The sequence below is a fragment of the Montipora capricornis genome, chromosome 2 (assembly GCF_036669925.1).
Source record: "Montipora capricornis isolate CH-2021 chromosome 2, ASM3666992v2, whole genome shotgun sequence".
Taxonomy (NCBI): domain Eukaryota; kingdom Metazoa; phylum Cnidaria; class Anthozoa; order Scleractinia; family Acroporidae; genus Montipora; species Montipora capricornis.
In genome coordinates, this window is record NC_090884.1 from 38,699,932 (window position 1) to 38,719,181 (window position 19,250).

General features: G+C 40.0%; 1 protein-coding gene across 1 annotated transcript in view; it reads left to right on the plus strand.

The window, feature by feature from the left end:
• Nucleotides 1–19,250, plus strand: part of LOC138020831 (E3 ubiquitin-protein ligase rnf213-alpha-like) — a 500,094-nt gene that overhangs the window by 144,276 nt on the left and 336,568 nt on the right. The window contains 21 exon segments of the mRNA XM_068867751.1: nt 2,701–2,886; nt 3,531–3,773; nt 4,623–4,734; nt 5,889–6,314; nt 6,714–6,833; nt 7,319–7,429; nt 9,166–9,219; nt 9,676–9,879; nt 10,146–10,224; nt 10,615–10,649; nt 11,508–11,605; nt 11,711–11,864; nt 12,407–12,581; nt 13,497–13,597; nt 13,696–13,753; nt 15,695–15,894; nt 16,252–16,393; nt 17,080–17,163; nt 17,626–17,661; nt 17,664–17,805; nt 18,519–18,726. Of these exon segments, the coding sequence (XP_068723852.1) occupies nt 2,701–2,886; nt 3,531–3,773; nt 4,623–4,734; nt 5,889–6,314; nt 6,714–6,833; nt 7,319–7,429; nt 9,166–9,219; nt 9,676–9,879; nt 10,146–10,224; nt 10,615–10,649; nt 11,508–11,605; nt 11,711–11,864; nt 12,407–12,581; nt 13,497–13,597; nt 13,696–13,753; nt 15,695–15,894; nt 16,252–16,393; nt 17,080–17,163; nt 17,626–17,661; nt 17,664–17,805; nt 18,519–18,726 (2,968 nt within the window).

Genomic DNA, 19,250 nt, shown 5'->3' on the forward strand with positions numbered 1-19,250 from the left:
ATTTGTCTATGATAAAGCTGAATAAATCAGCAGGCAAGTGCAATTGTCAGCTAAGAGTATTCGTGCTTCCAGCTTACAAACCTGTACGTAAACTATACTTTTACAAATTAATTAGCTTTTCTGTTTTAACATTACCAGTAAATGCGAAAATTTTTGACAGGAAGTTTGAAGGCATTAGTTTTTTAACTTGCGAATCTACAGAAACTGCCGCCGTCACGCAACGTGTCAGCAAATCGTAGTTAAAAGAGGAAACTTCAAGTTACTAATCGTAACCACTGTTGTCATTATGTTACATCTGTCCGATATAAAATTGAAGGCATGACTCCTTGCAATATAGCTCGCACAACTCGCTTAATACGAACGTTTGAAAGGAAGACGACTTTCCTTACGTTGTAAATTAATCGCACCGAGAAAACAAGTCGAAATTCGCCAAATAACAACAGCCGAGAAGAGTAATCAGAGTAATGGCCGCCACATACGAACACTCATTCTCATTCCCAGGGTCCTCTATCTCCCTAATAGAGACCACACTTGGCTCTCGTATACAAATAAAGCCAGTTACACCGCCGGTGCTGACAAAATGTGGAGAAATCCCACACAATAATTGGAAATGTGACAGCCAAGAATGATTTGATAGAAACCTTGTTGTCTATTTTGTGCTTCATTTTTCAAGGAAAAGGTTCTTCACGAAAGGGTTTGATCCTGAAATTTTGTTTTGTTCCATATGGTAATTTGACACGATTGGGTCTCTTGTTTTCACGCACGCAATGAAATAGGAAGGGTTTTTTTGTCTCTAATAGCAAATATGTTTCAATAAATTTTCCGCTTGAAAAGGTTTTTGTGAGATTTCGAGCCCTTGTGAATTTATCATGTTGTGTAATTTTCGAGCCTAGCAAATTTGCATACGTGGGTTGAAATGTGACACAGGAGGATTTTTGTGGTGGTGCACTGTAAGCAGCGCTTGCATAAGTCACGCAAATAAACAGGTCTGTTGAAAACGTGCTTGAGTTTCAACAAAATGAGCCCCAAAATCAGCAAAGAATTGTAACACTGATGAATAATAAAGTAGCTGCTATTTCCAAAACGATGGCATTACCTGGTGATAAATAACCTCGTCTCAGGGAGTAAACTTTTTTGACTTTGCAGAACAATGGTCTACGTCAAGAGTTGGGCGATTGTGATCTTTGTGTTGACTTCGCGCATTTCTTGTCAAACTTTATACACTTATCCATCATTTGAGACAGATGCTTCTCTGTTTCGTGAGTAAACACGCCGCGCTAACTTGATCACGGCCCCTGCTGAATTCGATGTCGCTTTCGATTTTTCGATTTACTTGTGCAGCCAACGTACAATAAAAAAATTGAACGTAGCAAAAATCTCCCAAACTGTTTTTCACTGATGGTAACTATTTATATTCGCGGTTCAAAATTAATGTTGTTACCATGTCGTAAATTTTGTGGCTGATGGCAAAATATTTTATTCTCGATCGACCTTCCTGAAAACTTCCTTCTGCTCTTCCTAAAAACTGTGTATCAATATTTATTTATTTACTTATGCATCAATATTTGTTTTGCATAAAGCAGGCTAACAAAATCTATACCTTGCTTAGTTCGCATATTTGAGCGTTAAAATAGAATTTTCGGTCCTATGTTTCTGTACAAAGTGGTATATTTTTGAGGTCACCAATCCAGATACTAACCCCGCGCTGGATAGGGATTAACGTCAGTGAATTTTTGTATCACAAAGCTGTCAGACGCTCAGAGTGCAAGCTTAAAATTGTAGTAAAAAGAAGTTGTGAGAGAAACTTGATAATGATCAACATGTCAGCCTCGAAGCCAATTTTCTTCAGTCTTTCTGGGTTTAAGACTTTGCTAATAACCACTTGTCTTCTCAGGTGGCTATTTACCTAAGACTTCTACCATGGCAATACAATGCTATACAATACCAAAATAATATCGTGTTCTATTAAGAGCTATATACATTACGCAAAGACAACTTGAATCTCCTGGAAGACAAAACGTAGCTCAGTTGACAATAGGGAATAAAGCGCTGTGTTACTGCACTACCACACGTGCGCAATCCGTGCTGATTTTTCTAAAGATGACAGGATTTTTTTTCTTTCTGACAAATGATTAATAGGCCGGTATCCAGGTTTTTAACCTCAGAAAAAGATCTGTGTATGAACGTGTGAGCCAAAGGGTCTCTGCTCGCACGACTTCTGGGTGACCCCTTAAATGGTCTTAATGACCCCCGACTTGAAAAAATTAACTGGAACGCTGCAGTTCAATAGGCCTTGTGCAACAAACGATCACATGATACAAAATCCGCCAAGCTCATTATTATTCCCCCACTGGGACATTAAAACAAAGGCAAGTCAAGCTTGACTGGTTCAGATCTCTTTGTTTTAATGTCCCAGTGGGGGAATAATAATGAGCTTGCCCTCCAGCATGGCGGATTTTGTGCCATGTGATCGTTTGTTGCACAAGGCCTGTACCACCCCACTCAGTCTCTTCCGTTTTGAGTAACAGTTACACAGGCAACCCAGTGTACGCTCATGGAGCGTCTGAATTTTTCATCGGTCGGTAATTACTGAATGCCACCGTATCAGCTAGCTTCCTCCTTGCCGTGGAGTGAATTTGCTCTAAGAAATCAGTACATGATCTTTTCGTATTGGTTTTAATTTTTAATTCGTTTCTACAGTTACGGTGTAACTACTTGCCCCGTATGCCTGGAAGGATTGGCTGAAAAAGATCCTGTCAAAATGCCATGTAGTCACGTGATATGCCTTTCCTGTATTTCCCACTGGATTGCACAAGAACGCAAGTGTCCGCTTTGCAAAGTGGAAGTTCCTGAACATTTCAAAATCAAGTCCACAAAAGATATAAGGTATTAATGTTTAAAAGGCGACCAGTCATCATGAGAATATAATGTGTTAAAAAACGTTGTATCTGATCTGATTTTAAAAAATTGGTTATATATGGATAAGAAATAGTCTTAAACTGAATTTTCGGTTGCAACTGCATCCTTCTTTAGAGTAAAAATGTGCAGTTCTAAGTGTGAGTTTGTCATTTACATAAAATCATTGTTTCCCCTGGAGAATCGTGGCACTCTACAAAAGACAAGAATGCAGTGAGTGAACGGAAGGCATTCCCTTCTGTTTACAAAACTTTGATGAAACCCCAGGGGAAACAATGATTTTATATAAATGACAAACACACTCAGAACTGCACTATTTTTACTCTGAAGAAGGCTGAAGTTGCAACCGAAAATTAAGTTTAAGACTATTTTTTTATCTATACGTAACCAAGTTTTTAAAATCAGAACAGAGAGAGAGGTATTAGATAGAGAAAAAGTGCTTCATCAAAACGATTGTGTGTCTGCAAACGCTCTTCAAATTTATCACCCTCTTTTCCGTTCATTGCAACAAACAAGACATTTTTCAGGAAAAAAATGTGAAACAAGATTGAAGATAACCAGTAGACCTCGAATTTAGAATTACACTAAATGATTAACCTGCTTCTTGTTCACAGACAAGCTGTCCAAGAACACTATGACTTCCGTCGTCGGTGTAACTCCTTTTTCATGGAGCTTGTTTCATTATTCTGTTTTGGTGCTGAGTCTGGCGTTATTGACGCAGAGCTTTTCTCCATGTTTATGAGCTATGTGCTACAAGCCAGTTCCAAGACTAAGGCCTTCTCTCCATTCCCTGAGCACGGCATTGATGCAACTCCAGTGGTGAGGTCTTTTCTGCTGCAACAACTCCTTAGGAACAGGTTTGGTTTTTTTCCCAGTCTCATATGAACTCTTTTTCTTTTTTTGTTTCTTAAAAACTTTGCAAAGTACTTCGAAAAAAACTATGAAATACAGTAGCGTAACAAAGTGACAGTGCTAATTAAACCTGAGGATTCCAATCGACATGAGATCCCTTTCACGAGTGACACATGACAGCAACTTTTCTCATTTCTAGAAATGAAACTTGCTGCACCTTCTGACGATTTTTTCCGTCACTTGACATACTTATCTCCTTCTCGGCAGCTTGCTTATGGTTCCTTCCAGAGGAAACTTTAGCGGCAGGTTTCGAATAACAGTGAAATTTGTGCAATTAACCCATATGTACATGTGCAAATGTGTAGTTAGATATTCCCCTTTTATTACTAAGTAATTTGCAGTGGAAAAGCTTTCAGGATAAAGTGATAAATCTGATTAGTTAAAATGGAACAACTTCCATTGTACAAAGCGGATCGAAAGTGTTCTTGGAATGCCAAAAGGAAGCTAGCAATATCCAGTTGCCAAATCCTGACTTTCGACGATAGGGACCACGTAAAGAATTTTTTTTAAATGTACAACCATCTTTTGTTTTGATAACTTGTTGATCATTAAATTTAGTTTACGACACTGACCAATCATTTATTCACGTGTGCTGTTTTTAATGTCGGAATTACTTTGTAGGAGGAGAAGCTTTAAATCTTATGTTATAATCTCACACGTTGCAAAGCCACAGTTTTGCTGCGTTTTCAATGTTAATGCATAAGTACACTCATAAGTCGCACTGTTGAACCAATCCGAGACTTTGGGTTGCACCATCGTGATTTTTTGCCTGCATTTTTCATTTTTGCATTTAGCGATGAAGAAGTCAAAGAGCACTTGTCGCATTATTTGTCAGAAACTGGAAGACTTAGGCCAGACGTTGGTCATCTGCTCCAAGTTTGTCAGCTGTTTGTTTACTGTTGGGAGGTGAGATGTTTTTCATGGTCAGCAAAAAAACAAAGAAAGCAACAAGTTCATTAGCAGCAAAATGCAGCTGTAAAGACAAGCAGCCTTCAAAAGAATTGAATCTGGTAATCCGCTTATCGTTTAGAGAAAGCGGTTTGGTTTTCCAAGGAATGCCCCAATGAGACCATTTTGGAATTGACTTATTCCTCTTTCTGAAAGCTAATCTTACTTCAACGTTTTTTCTTATTAAAATAACATTTATATCATCGAATCACCCTGCCGCAGTGAAACGGGAACAAATCATAGTCCATATAGATGGACTGGTCATGAAACTCTGGAAACTTCAAAAGCGAGAACAGTGACATCACACCTCATGGTACCTTGACTGTGACCATGTACAATCCTTGGTTCACAACTGAGATTTGAATAAATTAATCAAAACTCTTAGAAAAAGGGTGTGGTTTCTGAGTAGTCAGGGCAAACACAGCAAACAAAAACATTAAACAAAGAAACTTGTCGAGTTTCATAAGCATCTCCACATCTTAACTATTTTCGAACTAACTCCATTAGCTAAGGCCTAGAGTCAGAGACTACTTATAGCATGAATAATAATAATAATGATAATAATAAAAAAAATAAAATAATAATAATGATAATAATAACAATAATGATAATGATAATGATGATAATATGAATAATAATAATAATAATAAAATTATTATTATTATTATTAATGATAATAATAATAATAATAATAATAATAATAATAATAGCCCATTAGATAGGTAAAGTTAACAGCAGTAGAAAGATGGCTGCATTGCCTTGGGTGTCCCTTGTGCATTTTCCATTTTTCCCCTTCTATTCATCAAGACATCTATTGGTTAGCTGACTTTAAATGGGTACTGATTTCCGTGGTTTGTCATGGAAACTCTTTTGTTCTTGAAACAAATCCAAGCACCAGAGGATACAATTGTCCTAAGGGAACACAGGGGGTTAAATAATGTATACTTGGAGAAATTATGTTCTCCTCGGTAAATTGTCAACATGTCAGCATATCCTGTGGTAAAAAGCTGTTGGTGTCGTTATAGGTGAGTGTTACTTGACACAGTATTGTTCCCTTTTACTTTTTTGGAACTTGAAGTAAGCTGTGCCTTTATTACAATTTCTTTTTTCAGGATTCTCTCATCAGTCAATATGCTAATTTGTCGGACGATCTTCTAGTAATGATAAAACTAACACAGCAGCTTTGCCACGACTGTACACCACATTTGACATCAAGTACAATTCATCCGGTACGCGACGTTGATGTTGTTTTGTTGGAAAGTGTGGCCAAGGCGCGATACATCCTAGGGCTCGCTGCCCAGTTTATGCACAAAGCCATCGTGGAAGACTCAGCTATTTGGAACGACTTTCAGATTAGGAGCGAATTGCAGACACTTTTTGAAGCAATAAGAAGAATGTGCTTGAAGAGTTTGAGCCCTTCTCCGCGACTGTACCTATTAAAGCAGCTTGCCCGAAGGTTTGGTGTTGAAGCCATCCACGCGGTGTGTGAAATAAAGGACCTAGACTGGATTGTGCCTCCTGAGAGCAGAGATCAGCAGGTGAAATATTACTAATGGTAAAATAGGTAGTCGTTGAAGCAAGACTTGGGAGCATCGCTAGAATATTATGTTTGACGGCTAAAGGTGAGGCCACCCCAGCCACCCTCCCTCTCCTCCTCCTCCCCCCACCCCCCCCCCCCTCCCCCTTGTTTCCTTAATCGGTGTCTCTGCGGCGCTCTCATCCGTACACCTGGGTGAAGAAAGAGACACTTTGAAGCAGAGTTTTTTTAATAACAGGGTGGCAGACCACTGTTGACCACAACCTTAGCGCGCCTACGCTATTTGGTCGCTTTGAGTAGCCTAATCAGTTTTTCTGGAAGTCCGGTTTATTTTGCCTTAATGCCAAATTGCATACCTTCCTTCAAAACAGTGGTGAGAAAGAACCTTTTTCTCTTACAGCAAGAGGATCTTGTTCCTGATAGATTCATCATTTATGGAGAACACTACAAAACCATTCGAGAGGCCATGGCGAAGACAGTGCTAAGTGGGTCAAACAGGGAGTTGACCGCAACACTGCAGGTACAAGGAATTTAGAGCAATACAGTTGAATCTTGGTTACTAAGAACATCTTTTTATCTGGACAATTTTGTCTTTACTGTGAGGAAAGCTCATTTCCTGTCAATTAATACGCATACCCCATAATGCAGGCAACGGAGGTTTTTTCCAGTCCAGTGATATTGACAATACTCAAACTAACTATATTCTTATTTCTCGCAGCATAGATCCTTTGATAAATGCATTGCTTTTTCATCATTTACTTTGGGTGTTAATGTGACAGCTCGATTCAGTTAATCGAATGACGTATTGATTTTACTATGTGACAGCAAGGTGCACTTCAAATCAAAGCTCACAAATCAATTATTCAAACCTACGGAACGACTCCAGTATCTCAGTGGAGCTAGGAGTGGGAAATTCGTGGCTCAAATTCCAGTTGTCTACCATATGTTCATGACATCATGTGTTCTCCTACCGTACTATGACACAAAGTTCAAATGTGATTTCAGACCGTTGCTGTGCCTCCAGTGGTTAAAGAGGTCATGGTGCTATTGTCTGAATATCGTGAAGTGACCACGTGTTACCGCTTCACCACCACCGAACGCCGTCTCTCTGCAAGGGTAAGTCTGCCAGAGAACTCTATTGTGGTATATTCGGCTTCTTAGTGTGAAGGATGTCAACCAGAAAAGTCAACATAACGATACGAGTGAAATTTGAATTTGACGACCGATTGGCACTTTTATATTCCTTTACTTTTTACAAAGTGGCCAATTTAAAACTAAAATATTTAGTGTTATCACCCTTCAGGGCTTAAGGGTTAATGGGACATCCGGAAGTAGAGGCAATGTTTTACGTAAGCTTTTTGAGCTTTCTTCTTTTGATGACGAAGAAAAAGGCACTTGCGGTTGCCGTTGCACCAGGCTCTAAAAAGACAAAAATAGATTGGAGAACGAAGTGAGCCGAACGGGGAAATGGGAAAGAGAGGTGGATGGGGGGCTGCCCTTTGTGTAACTAGAACGCTGGCTATTCCGTGACAATGGTCGAAGACGTCTTTTCTCAAATGAGAAGGGCACCTGTAAGTCTCACTGGTTGTTGAGTTGCAGTGTTTCGAATTGGTTGCTGGGAAGTCCCCTACAAAGTATAGCCGGAGCGCATGAAATTGTGACAATAAAAAATACGTCATATAAATTTAACATTTTAATGTTCTCATCATTTCATTTTAACTCCATATATTCGCGTTTACCTGTACATTTTTATATACATTTTTCACAAATTGGTATGATGGATAAGTTTAACAAAACAACTGCAAATTGCTATAGTTCTCTGAATTTCGCACCGTGTAGGTTTTCAGCACCGGTGTCAGTCAGTCCCCGGGTCCTTGGTGAAGACAATAAGAGACAAAATACCCCTCCTTAGTTGGTATTCAATACCTTCAAGATTACTTGGGCTGTCCTCAAGAGACCTGCGCTCTGTACGTATTTTACGTCAACAGCCACAGTAACAGTAACATTCCAAAGCGCCCATAACAATTGGCACGGCCTATTAGACTAGAGATGTCCTGTTTGCAGTGCTCTGTCAAGCCAAATGATATCGCAGATTATTTACTATTCCCAATATTGCATACTTTTAAAGGATGGGGATGTTTGGCCTTGTCATTATGCCATCCAACTTTCTTGGGGATAGATTCAAGTGCCCCAGTGACAACTGGTACAAATTTTGTTGTCTTCCTTTCACAGCCTTGTGAACTCCACTCTCCGCCCAGAAGAATTGTAATTGTTGTCAGACTCTCTTCTGGATTAATATTATTACTATTATTAGTATCATTATCATTTATATTATTATTGTTATTTTTGTTGTTGTATCAAGCGGTTTTTGATTCTCACTTAGTATTCCCTTTCAGTTGTGTAAACGTGAACCTTATTCTCGGTTTCACATGACGTCAGCTGCCATACCAAAGACATGACATGTTGGTGTCTCGACCCAATCCTCGGGGAATTAAACTCTATTATTGTCCAAACATGTTCTTTTGTTTTCTTTTTAAAACTTGACTGTTGATCACATGTGTGCAAAACAACAATACACGGTGACATTTATAGATTGGAAGTGTGTTTAACTTATTCAAATAAACACGAATTTGAATTAAATTTGGGAACAACGTAGTCCAACCCAGTTGGTGGCCAAAGCGACATTTGCATCTGGAGTATCCGTTGCAAATTCACCGCCCTGATCTGTGTCACGTGGCCACTTCCCTTTCATTTTTCTATTTTCATGTTGTCACCTCCTTTTGGATTTCTGTGAAAAACCAAATGCAGTTCTCAGTTAATCGTGTTAAATTTCTTTGACTTCACCGTTTTAGGCTCACCAAACCCTAGAAGAATTCATACAAGGTGGAACAGATTTGTCAAACAGAGTAAGAAAATCATTTCCTTGTGTTTTGCTTTTACTTTTGAGGTGCAGGGTTGCCGCAGTGGTGAGAGTACTTGCCTCCCACCAATGTGGCCCGGGTTCGATTCCCAGACTCGGCGTCATATGTGGGTTGAGTTTGTTGGTTCTCTACTCTGCACCAAGAGGTTTTCTCCGGATACTCCGGTTTCCTCTCTCCTCAAAAACCAACATTTGACTTGATTTGCATTACTTGTTTATTTCAGTTTGCAGTATCCCCAATTAGTGCTCCGGCGCTAGAACGATTACACACTTAAATAAAGTTCCTTTCCTTTCCTTTCCCTACTTACTTTCCCACCTCCTTACTTTCACTTTATTGTCACTCATATTTATAGTGGGTTGTTAAAGAGTTTGCGGAAAATCATGCTCAGCAACAAAATATTTACTATTCATAGTATTCGTTATTTTTTCTTTATGCTCGCAGACCCGACCATTTGCCTTTCATCTTCTGAATAACACCTTGGGAGCTCCTGGTTTCCCCAGCACCAGAACCGCACCTGGTCGCTCAGCCATGGAACAGAACTTGTGCGAAATTGTCATTCATACTGTAATGGTGCTCCAGTGTATTGATCATGTGACCGTGTGTGAGCCACTGCGACTGATGATGGAAAACCCTGCCGCTTTAAGGGTACTGTTATTTCCTCAAGGCTTCTACCAAGTTGATGATTTAAGCCCAATCGAGTATCTTTGTTATCTTTGTTAACAGCTTATGTGGTTCCGTGTTCAGGTCATACACCATTTGCTTCTGTGCTATCCGAACAATCCGAAAAGATTATGTATTACGAGTTCTTAATGTCAACATTTATCGGCAGCTCCGTCCGAAGCCTAAAACGCCTGCATCCACATACACGGGATTTTTGGGTAACCAGGTTGCTAACCATTTTTTGTTGTTAGAACGCCTTTTTACCCACAATGCCAGAGGACAACCTTCAAGAGGCGATGGCAGGGATGCAGGATACTGGGGCGTGGTACCGTAAGTGATCAAAAAGACGTTAGCTCTGCACAGCATAGCAATTATTTAACCTTTTGGGCCCCCGTCCCATTACGTCTTAATTATACATTTTGCTTTTGATAGAGAATTTCCATCACTTCAATGTAGGCATTCCGTACCAACTTAATTTTCTAATAAGTAGGTAGTACCTATAAATGAGTGAGCTACGTCTGTTTTTTGTCATATTGTTTTCTTTTTTGCTAGCTGAAAACAAGGAAAATTTGACCACAAACCCAAGGCGAAGATGAGAGAGCTCCGTGCATGTGCTTTAATTACTATCAACTCTTTACTTTGACCGACATTTTTAGTTTGTTGCTCTTTATTTCTGACTCGTTCATTGTCTTGTTCTCTTATTTTTTACCCTTTCTTTAGAGTGCCCCAAAGGACATCCGTATTACATCGGAGATGTAAGTATTACATTGATAAACGGTGGTCACCTGTGTAAACTAATTGTTATTTAAACTGCACGGCTGCCACTTGCACCATAAAGGCAACCTGGCAAAGTCCCCCATAAAGTGTTGTACGTTGACCCTGAAAAGCCCCTGCAGGAGTGCTTAATCACATGTTCAATCATGCAATCGATCCAACCTTTTTGGACGTCTCCGCTGTTTGTTCTTTTGTGACTTTATTTGACAGCAAGGTACAGTCTCTTTTTGTACCTGTTCCCCAAGAATTCCTTGTTCTTTCGCATAATGACCATGCCGAATCATTTCCAAGTTTCTTTACACTTCCTGGTGCATACTGTGTCTTGCCTTGAACACCTCGTGGACTTTTCCACTGTACGCTTTTTTGGTCATGGCTTTCTGGGTCCTGTGTACAACACCCGTATTCAAGGGCCATATATGGTTGTACTTTTGCTGTTTGAGGGCCGTGCGTTACATTCCCTTTACGAAGCCTGCTTATTGTCTTTGTGTAGATCTACTGGCTATTCCACAGTTTTATTGCTGAGACCATTCACTAAAAGATGGCTGTAACTGGTATTTTTTATCTTTTGAAGTCCTACTTTCTTTTGTTTTTGGATACCTTGCTTCAGCGGTTAAAAGCCCAGCATTGTGCAATTGTTTGAAAGAGAAAAGCCCTTGAGACACCTCCAAAGCCAACATACTAAGGCTTATGCACTCTGGCATTCTTTTGTTTTGTGTACATTTTTGTAACGAGTCCTTTTTTAGGCTCATCAATGTCAGGTGTTTAAATAAAGTTTTTCAGTTTCAGTTTAGTGTGGCAATGTCTTTGGTTAGACATCTCTGGTTTCCTTTTCTTTGCAGTGTGGTCGTCCTGTGGAAGTTAGAGTTTGTCCTGAATGCAAAGTCAACATCGGTGGGACTAGACACAATCTTTCTCAAGGAAATACTGTTGCTCAGAGGTATGTGCTGTTTCTTACTTAAACTGGATCAAGTTGCAAACGTATTCACTCGGCGACATTTTTCAGATATTCTTACTTTTTCGCCATGTTCTTTTTTTTTTTCAGGGCTGATCGCACCATGAGAGGTCACGTGCTCGGTGATCCCACTGCAAGGTCTAAGAGTCTTGCTTCTGAGCGAAACCTTTCATCTGTCGTTGTTGGTATCACAAGAATCCTCATGCATTGCGCTATGATTGAAGGAGCCTGTCGCCAACCGCAGGTATGCTAAAGAAGTCCACGAGGCAAAATTGCAATTTGGCAATTCTAAACGGCTTTGATTTGATAAGAGAAGGGATTTGAATTGCCAAACATTTCTCGCACTGCTGTAAGGGCAATTGACTGACTGAGGAATAGCTGACACTACGCTAGGTGAATACCATTGTGGAAAACAGGAATAAATTTTTAAGTGAATCAAAATGTCTTTATTGTTCCTAGCGTATCGTTTCAGGTTTCTGCATCCGTGAAAAGTACTTGAACCTTCAAGGAAGAGTTTCCAGATGGGTGTAAATGCTCTGAGCGATTCATTGTTTCTGTTTAGTGTTATAAATCCCGAAATGTTCATATTAACTGTTATATAGGAAAATGCAGTTAACTCTGGCAGTGAAACTGTTTTCACTCTGAGCTGTTAAATGAGCTAAATTTTAGGTTGAACTGTTGTGCTGAATCCACTATCATCAAAGCCCAGTTAACACCATTCTTACGCCCTTTTACTGAGTACGATTTTCGTGTAAACCTGAGAATATCTTGATTGTCCTTTATTAGGATGTGGCCTCCCTCATCAATCCCAGAGTTCCTCCTGAAGCATTGGCACGCTTTTTGTGGGATCACCTGCGAATGGATTTGGAACTTCTTGCCAAGAGCCTGGGGAGGAGTGTGGACGATACCATCCTGTGCATCCACATGATCCTTACATATATGACTTCGCATGTCTCAGATCGTAAGTTGGCAATTATTGCAAAAAAGAAGTTTTGCCAGTAACGAATTTACTTCTTACTTCTGCTGACTGACTGACTGATCCTGGACTTGCGAGGATGGGCCGAGCTAAAGACTTGTGTCTAAGATCTGAGGAATCTAAACTAAATTGAACATCTAAAAACGACATAGGGAAATCTTTTTTGACAAGCAATCTCCCCTATATGCAGAAGGTTTTTCTCTTTAATTTTGAGAGTGACAACTGCATTTTCTCACTAAGGTGAAGGATTGCAGAAAACCACCGTACGTCTCATTTGTGCTTCATTGAAAAGGCAAATGAGCATATTGTATCAATTTTCATTCCTTTGAAAAGTGAATTAATTTTCCGCAATCCCGCACCTCGCTCCCTTCCAATAAAAAATTGGGTGTTAAATCAGTGCGCCGTACCCAAAGAGCTTTTCTCTTTAATGTCAAGTCCTTTTCTCGATGTCCGCATCTCAATACGTTCCTGAGTGATGCAATTCTGGTAAGAGCTCACAGATAATCTTTGCTAGCCGTAGAGTGGCCAGTAACTTAGTGGTTAGAACATGCAGCTAGATTGGCTGTCAGATATTTTCTGTGTCTTTCATAGTTCATGTATTTCTAACAGTTTGCAGAGTCGAAGGGTGGCTCTTATCTCTGATGCTAAGTGTGACTGTGTAATGCATTTATGAGCCATAATTGTGTTGATTTGACTACCTGACAGCGTGATGGGGTTCTTGCCACACAGATATTCCTCGTTCGCCACAGGCTTCAGTAATTAAGTGAGTTAAGGCATCGAGCTAGATCTCGGAAGGTCGTGGATTCTAATCCCACTGATCTAGCACTTAGATTCTTTTTAGTCATCATAATTTTTTTGCATTTTGAGTGTTTGCATTTAAAATAATTCCGATTTTTCCAGAACGACAAGCCATGGTTGTCGCACCTGATCTAACGTCTAAGGCGTCCCGGAGGGATTGGGAAACAGCGTTCAACACCAGTGTTCTGACTCCCACGATGACGGTACATATCCCTTATTCCTCTTTTTTTTTTCCTTTTCCTTTTCTTATTTTTTTTGCAAGCATTTGGAGAGTTTGATAGTCTTGGCGTCTTTGTTTCAGAATCTCGAAGAACGTGTTCAATATTGTCTGGAGCTGTTAGTTGGGGACAATCGACTTGGTAAGCGGTATTTTTACATTCAACTCGAAAGATGATCAAAGGACAAATTGTCAGCTTCTAAGAGTTTTATCTAATCGCACCGAAAAGAAATCTTGCACCTGAGACCGAAATAAGATTTTCGATTCCAAGAACGAGGTGTCAAGTGAACTAATAATAATAATAATAATAATAATAATAATAATAATAATAATAATAATAATAATAATAATAATAATAACTTTATTATTAAGTCTCAAGGTTATTTAGCCGACCACGAGTGCTCTACATACAGGGGAGACTACAAATTAACTGAAGTTAAAATCAAATGTTGGTTTTTGAGGAGAAGGGAAAGCTGGAGTACCCGGGGAAAAACCGAGAAACTAAACCCACATATGGCGTCGAATCCGGGAATCGATCCCGGGCTACATTGGTGGAAGGCGAGTGCTCTTGCACTGCGTCAGCCCTGCTCTGTTATATTCAACGTGTTTGACTATTGTACAGGTTTCAAAAGCTCGTGTCTTTTTTACACAAGACTGCATCTCTAACGGAAAGATGACCTTGAACAGAATTCCTGTTACCATCGAAACTATAGAGTACGTAGTGAAATGATTACGTTCCTAAGAACTTCGTCCACGGAATTGAAGAATAACTGAGATGCAGTCTTTTTGAAGAAGGACGCAGATAGTTACTATCAGATAGTACACGCGCTATGATTGGTCAATTCGGCGGGCTGTTTTCTAGAATACGGTCAGTTAGCTATTTACGAAGTGAACAGGGGCCGGTTTTTCGAAGCATGGTTAGCGCTAACCGGCGTTAAATACCATGGAAACCTATAGGTTCTGATACCTCTTAACCAACGGTTTGCGCTAACCGGGCTTCGAGCAACCGGTCCCAGGATTTTAGAGCAATCCAGTCGAACGGAACTTGAACCCAAAGCGTCGGCATGCAAATCTGGCGCTGCAACCATTAGGCTAGGCCGTCGACTTCACACCTCTTTCCTTAGTTTCTCAGTTACAAAGAATAAGCAACCTACAAAACATTGAGACATTGACATTAAGAGTGTGCAGAGACGAGCGGCACGTTTTGTTAAAAAGGAATAAAGCACCACTCCTTAAACGGTCACGAAAATTCTAAATCATTTGAGAACACTCTAGAAAAAGAGGAAAGTGTCACGACTTACAGTGATGTTAAAGTAGTTTCTGGCCTATCAGTCACACGATTTCCACCCTACATATCAAATAAAAGGCGACAGGGTACTAGGCAATTCCATCCTAAGAAATTCGTTCAAGTCAGTGCCAAAACAAACAAACACCAACACAGTTGTATTGCACGTACAATCAAAGAATGGAGCTCTTTACCAAACAGAGTAATTAAAAAGCAGTCAGTGGAAGCTTTCCAAACGGTGTCAGGTGCCGTGTTTAAAAAAAGCACTGACTCCGGAACTCTTTTATCATTATTTATTTATTTATTTATTTATTTATTTATTTATTTATTTAGCACTTGCACCTTGTCTCATATTTTAACATTAACACACGCGCATTTGCACATCTGCAGTGATGGGTTATGCCTTTTTGCAGATCAGTCAATTAGAATTAGGAGAAACAACGAGGATAAAGGCTACAAGAACTTCACCTGAAAATATAACTTCGACGAACTTTCAAGTAATCGGATCTAAATTGTGTTACAAACAAACAAGCATCAACGGCGTGCAAATGTAGAGAAAAAAATGGAGGATTTATCGTCGTGTGCTCACGTCGTCAATTCAAATTGACCTGTTATTTCTCGCTGTTCTTAGGAAAGGAATTGCAAAGAAATCTATCAAAATGCAAAACTTATTGTTTTTGCTCAGTAACCTTTTGTGGCGTTTTCGCCCTTGTCTAAGTTGTTGCTTAAGCTCTCTACTTACGTAAACAACGATTAACGTGCTTCTTCATGCTTCTGTACTTGAGCAATTTTTTCTAGGCAATAATCCCTTGATGCGGCAGCTCTATGAAGTGGATGTCCCTCCGGATACTCTCACCAGCGGCATATCACCCTCCTGTCCAGCCCTATGGAGATACCGGACTCAAGTCACCCTAGACCACTTCTCACACACCTTTCAGCAAGAAGTTCTCTCCACCGGTGCTGACAAGAACAAAGTGTTAGCAGAGTTTTTGCGACAGGTAAACTAACCACCACAGACGCAGCCTCCAGAGGTTATACAAGTGCTGCTTTGCTTAAAAAGTCCGTTTTCGATTTTTTTGGTCGGCCGTTAAAGTCATTATTCTTCACCTTCCAGGCATCTTACTCTTGGCAGCCAGTGTGAACGCGGGTAAATCAGAAAATTGCTCTCGAAGAACAGCGTTACTCAAAATGCGAAGAATTTGAAGAATTTAAAGAATTTTCTTCCATAATCGAACTTAGAACTAACTAACTTTTCCAAAATAATTATCTCACTGAAACCAATTTTAGAAAGGGGAAAATAAAACGCAAACCAAGCACTATTCATGTCACTTTACTCTTTTGGATTTCACCTTTAGGAACACAAACTTCGTGCGCTTCGCTTCCTGCCTGATATTGTGAAATTACAACGTCTTCTCATGGACAAATTTCATCGCCGAATCGACAGAACAGAGGCAGAGAACATCAGGATACGAGATTTTCTCAAAAAGATCCCTTCCAGTAAGTCCGTCTTCATCACAGATGTGGGAATACACGGGCCCCCCCCCCCCCCCCCCCCTTACCCTCTGGAAATAGGCAAAGAGTTTTGTGATGGAAACGATTTATTTGTTTAGGGTGTTTTCAAGACTCGCTTATGCTTTGTTTTTACGAAACGTCTTGGTCGCCATACATTTTGCTTTCCATAAACCAAGTAACATCGTCCATGTTTGTGTGCAGAAGTAAACATTCGGGAACTTCTTTTCTATCAGTTTGAAATCACGGCAGTTGATCTCGTGAGCGAAGACCAAGAACTCATTTCACTCCGTTCTCAAGATGACAAAAAAATGTACTGAAACGTAAAACACACCGAAGAGCGAACCAAGTCATTGTTGCCCCGTAAACGTATTGTTTAGCAGCGTTTCTTGACCCTCGCTGTCATCATTGGCAAAGCCCCTAATAATTCATTCCAAAAATTTTATTTATTTATTTATTTATTTATTTTGTGATTCGCCCAAGGGCAGGTGATAATACAATAGGACTCTAGGTCCCCTATATAATATTAACACCATTTCTTTGTATTGGCTCTTATCATCCCCGGATAATCCTTACATGCCAACAAAACGATGTCAGTCCTTCGAGAGCATTTAAGCCTTTAGAAGCAGATGGTGTTACTTGAATTAACCTTTTTTCTGTGTTTCTATTTACAGAATCGGCGAAAGATGAACTCACTTTTCTGATAGCGAGTTTCAACAAAGCGTGGAATCATGTGCGACAAAGTCTTGACCAGCGAGGTATGCTTTAATTTGACGCTTATGTCTTAAATGCAAGGAGGTGTTTTTTTTCCTGTTGTCGATGATAACTCGAGGATAGTTGGAAAGGAGCACTCGACCAAAAACGCTGAGAATTTTGATAAACGACCATTAGAAAGGTGTTCCATCGCAGAACCTCAGTCAAATACATTCTTAATTATCCTGATTTGCAACTGTATTTCAATGTGTTCGAAGAGTCACCGAGTGTATTAGCAACTGGTTGGCACAGATTATATCAACCTTATGTCATTGGAATCTCTCTCTTAAACGAAGTGCCAAAACGTTGAGATCTGGTTTATTATAACGCGGTTTCGTTGTATCGGGGTCCCCTTCCGAGCCACATACATGTGCGAAAAAGACTTTCGTTAAATCGTAGTATGCACGTCTGTTAAATCGAGGTCCCATTGTACTGTTGCCGTACTTAACTTTCCTTTATTCAATCAGGGCGTCTTCGTCCCCCAAGCGACTTGTGTCAGATTCCATGGATAACTCGCGCCCTCTGGCTTTGTTGCTACCCAGTACGTCTGGGATGGGTATCTGCTCAATGGCCCTGGTATTCTACCTCACCACGGTTCACAACGAATTCAACGAGCGATATCAGAATTTGGTTGGTGGAGAAGTGAAGTAAGTGTGAAGAAACACCTATCAAACATTCACTCATGCCTGTATCTGTGCTACACTCCGTACCATGCATGAATTGATGGTACAAGTGTGTTTGGTCAGATTTATTGATTCAGAGCACTGCTAATTCCTGTTTTCTTTCCATCTCTAATACCTTGACTAATTCTATTCATGTTACTTTGCATGGACATTACAGAGTTACAACGTTCGCTTTTTAGCATAAAACATTATGTATTTTGGTTTGGTTATGGTTATCACGTACTTTCTGTTCAATGATTCCACACTTGTAGTCACAGCGATTAGTCAGTACCCATTCTACTGAAGAATAGCCCACTTTCGATATATTAAAATTCAGTCCTAAACAAAAGACATCATCTCGAGGCCCTGGGGAATAAATATAAGGATATGTATGAGTTTATTCCCCGAACCTCGAGATGATGCCTTTTCTTTAGGATTGAATTTTAATATATCGAAAGTGGGCTATTGCACGGGAACTAATTCATGAAGAAATCCGTACAGCGCTTGTTGCGCTGGGCGCTACCCTAATAGGTTATATGCCATGCAAAAGAGTTCTCGGTCCACCTACACACCAGACACGGTGTTCGTCCCTTGTGAAGCTAATGATGGAAATAAGTGCTTTCCTAATGCAGCTGTGTTGTGAGTGGGCGTAAGGGCTGTTGGCTAATATCTTTTTCCAATTAATCGAACCATCTCAGGGACCTCCCTCATATACAGCTGCAAGACGTTACCACATCTCAGCTGATTTCGTATGACACAGAGAGAGACCTCCTGCCTCTCATCTTAGCTCAGTGTAACTACTCAATAGAGGTGGGCAAGGGAACATTGGTCCAGTACAACTGGTACGCTATTGAAAGGCAGCTGATCGACAGGTTCATAGGGAGAAGACCACTGATTGATTTCAAAGTGAGTAAAAAGATTACTAGTCGTTTGCTCACGTGAATTTAACTCTATTCTTATGAACAAACACTATCTTGTGTAAGAATCATGGCCGAGTTAGGTAAAAGGAAAACTCTACATTTTGAATTGCAACAACACCAAAGGCCTTAGCGGAGTACACCTAAAGCCACTCCATTTAATTTTTGTTATTTTTCACTGAACATCCATTTGAGATAGTATTCAGTAGTTGTTTTCCAGAAAGTTTACAATCCCAGCTTGGTTCTGGGATGGTTTTTTTTTTCAACAACTTCAGTGCTCGTTCACCAATGGCCCAATCTGAACGTATATACTTTTTTTTGGTTGTTTGGTGCCCAGGCATATAACAGTCTCGAACTCTATAGGTCATAGATATCAATAGAATGACGTATTCTTTGAGTTAAGTAAAACCGTATACAAGAAGATGTCAGCTTCACTTCGCAACATGCAGGGCATGTATTTTTACGTTGTTTTGACGGGTTAGGCATGGAATCTGAGCAGGGAGTTAGGATGAT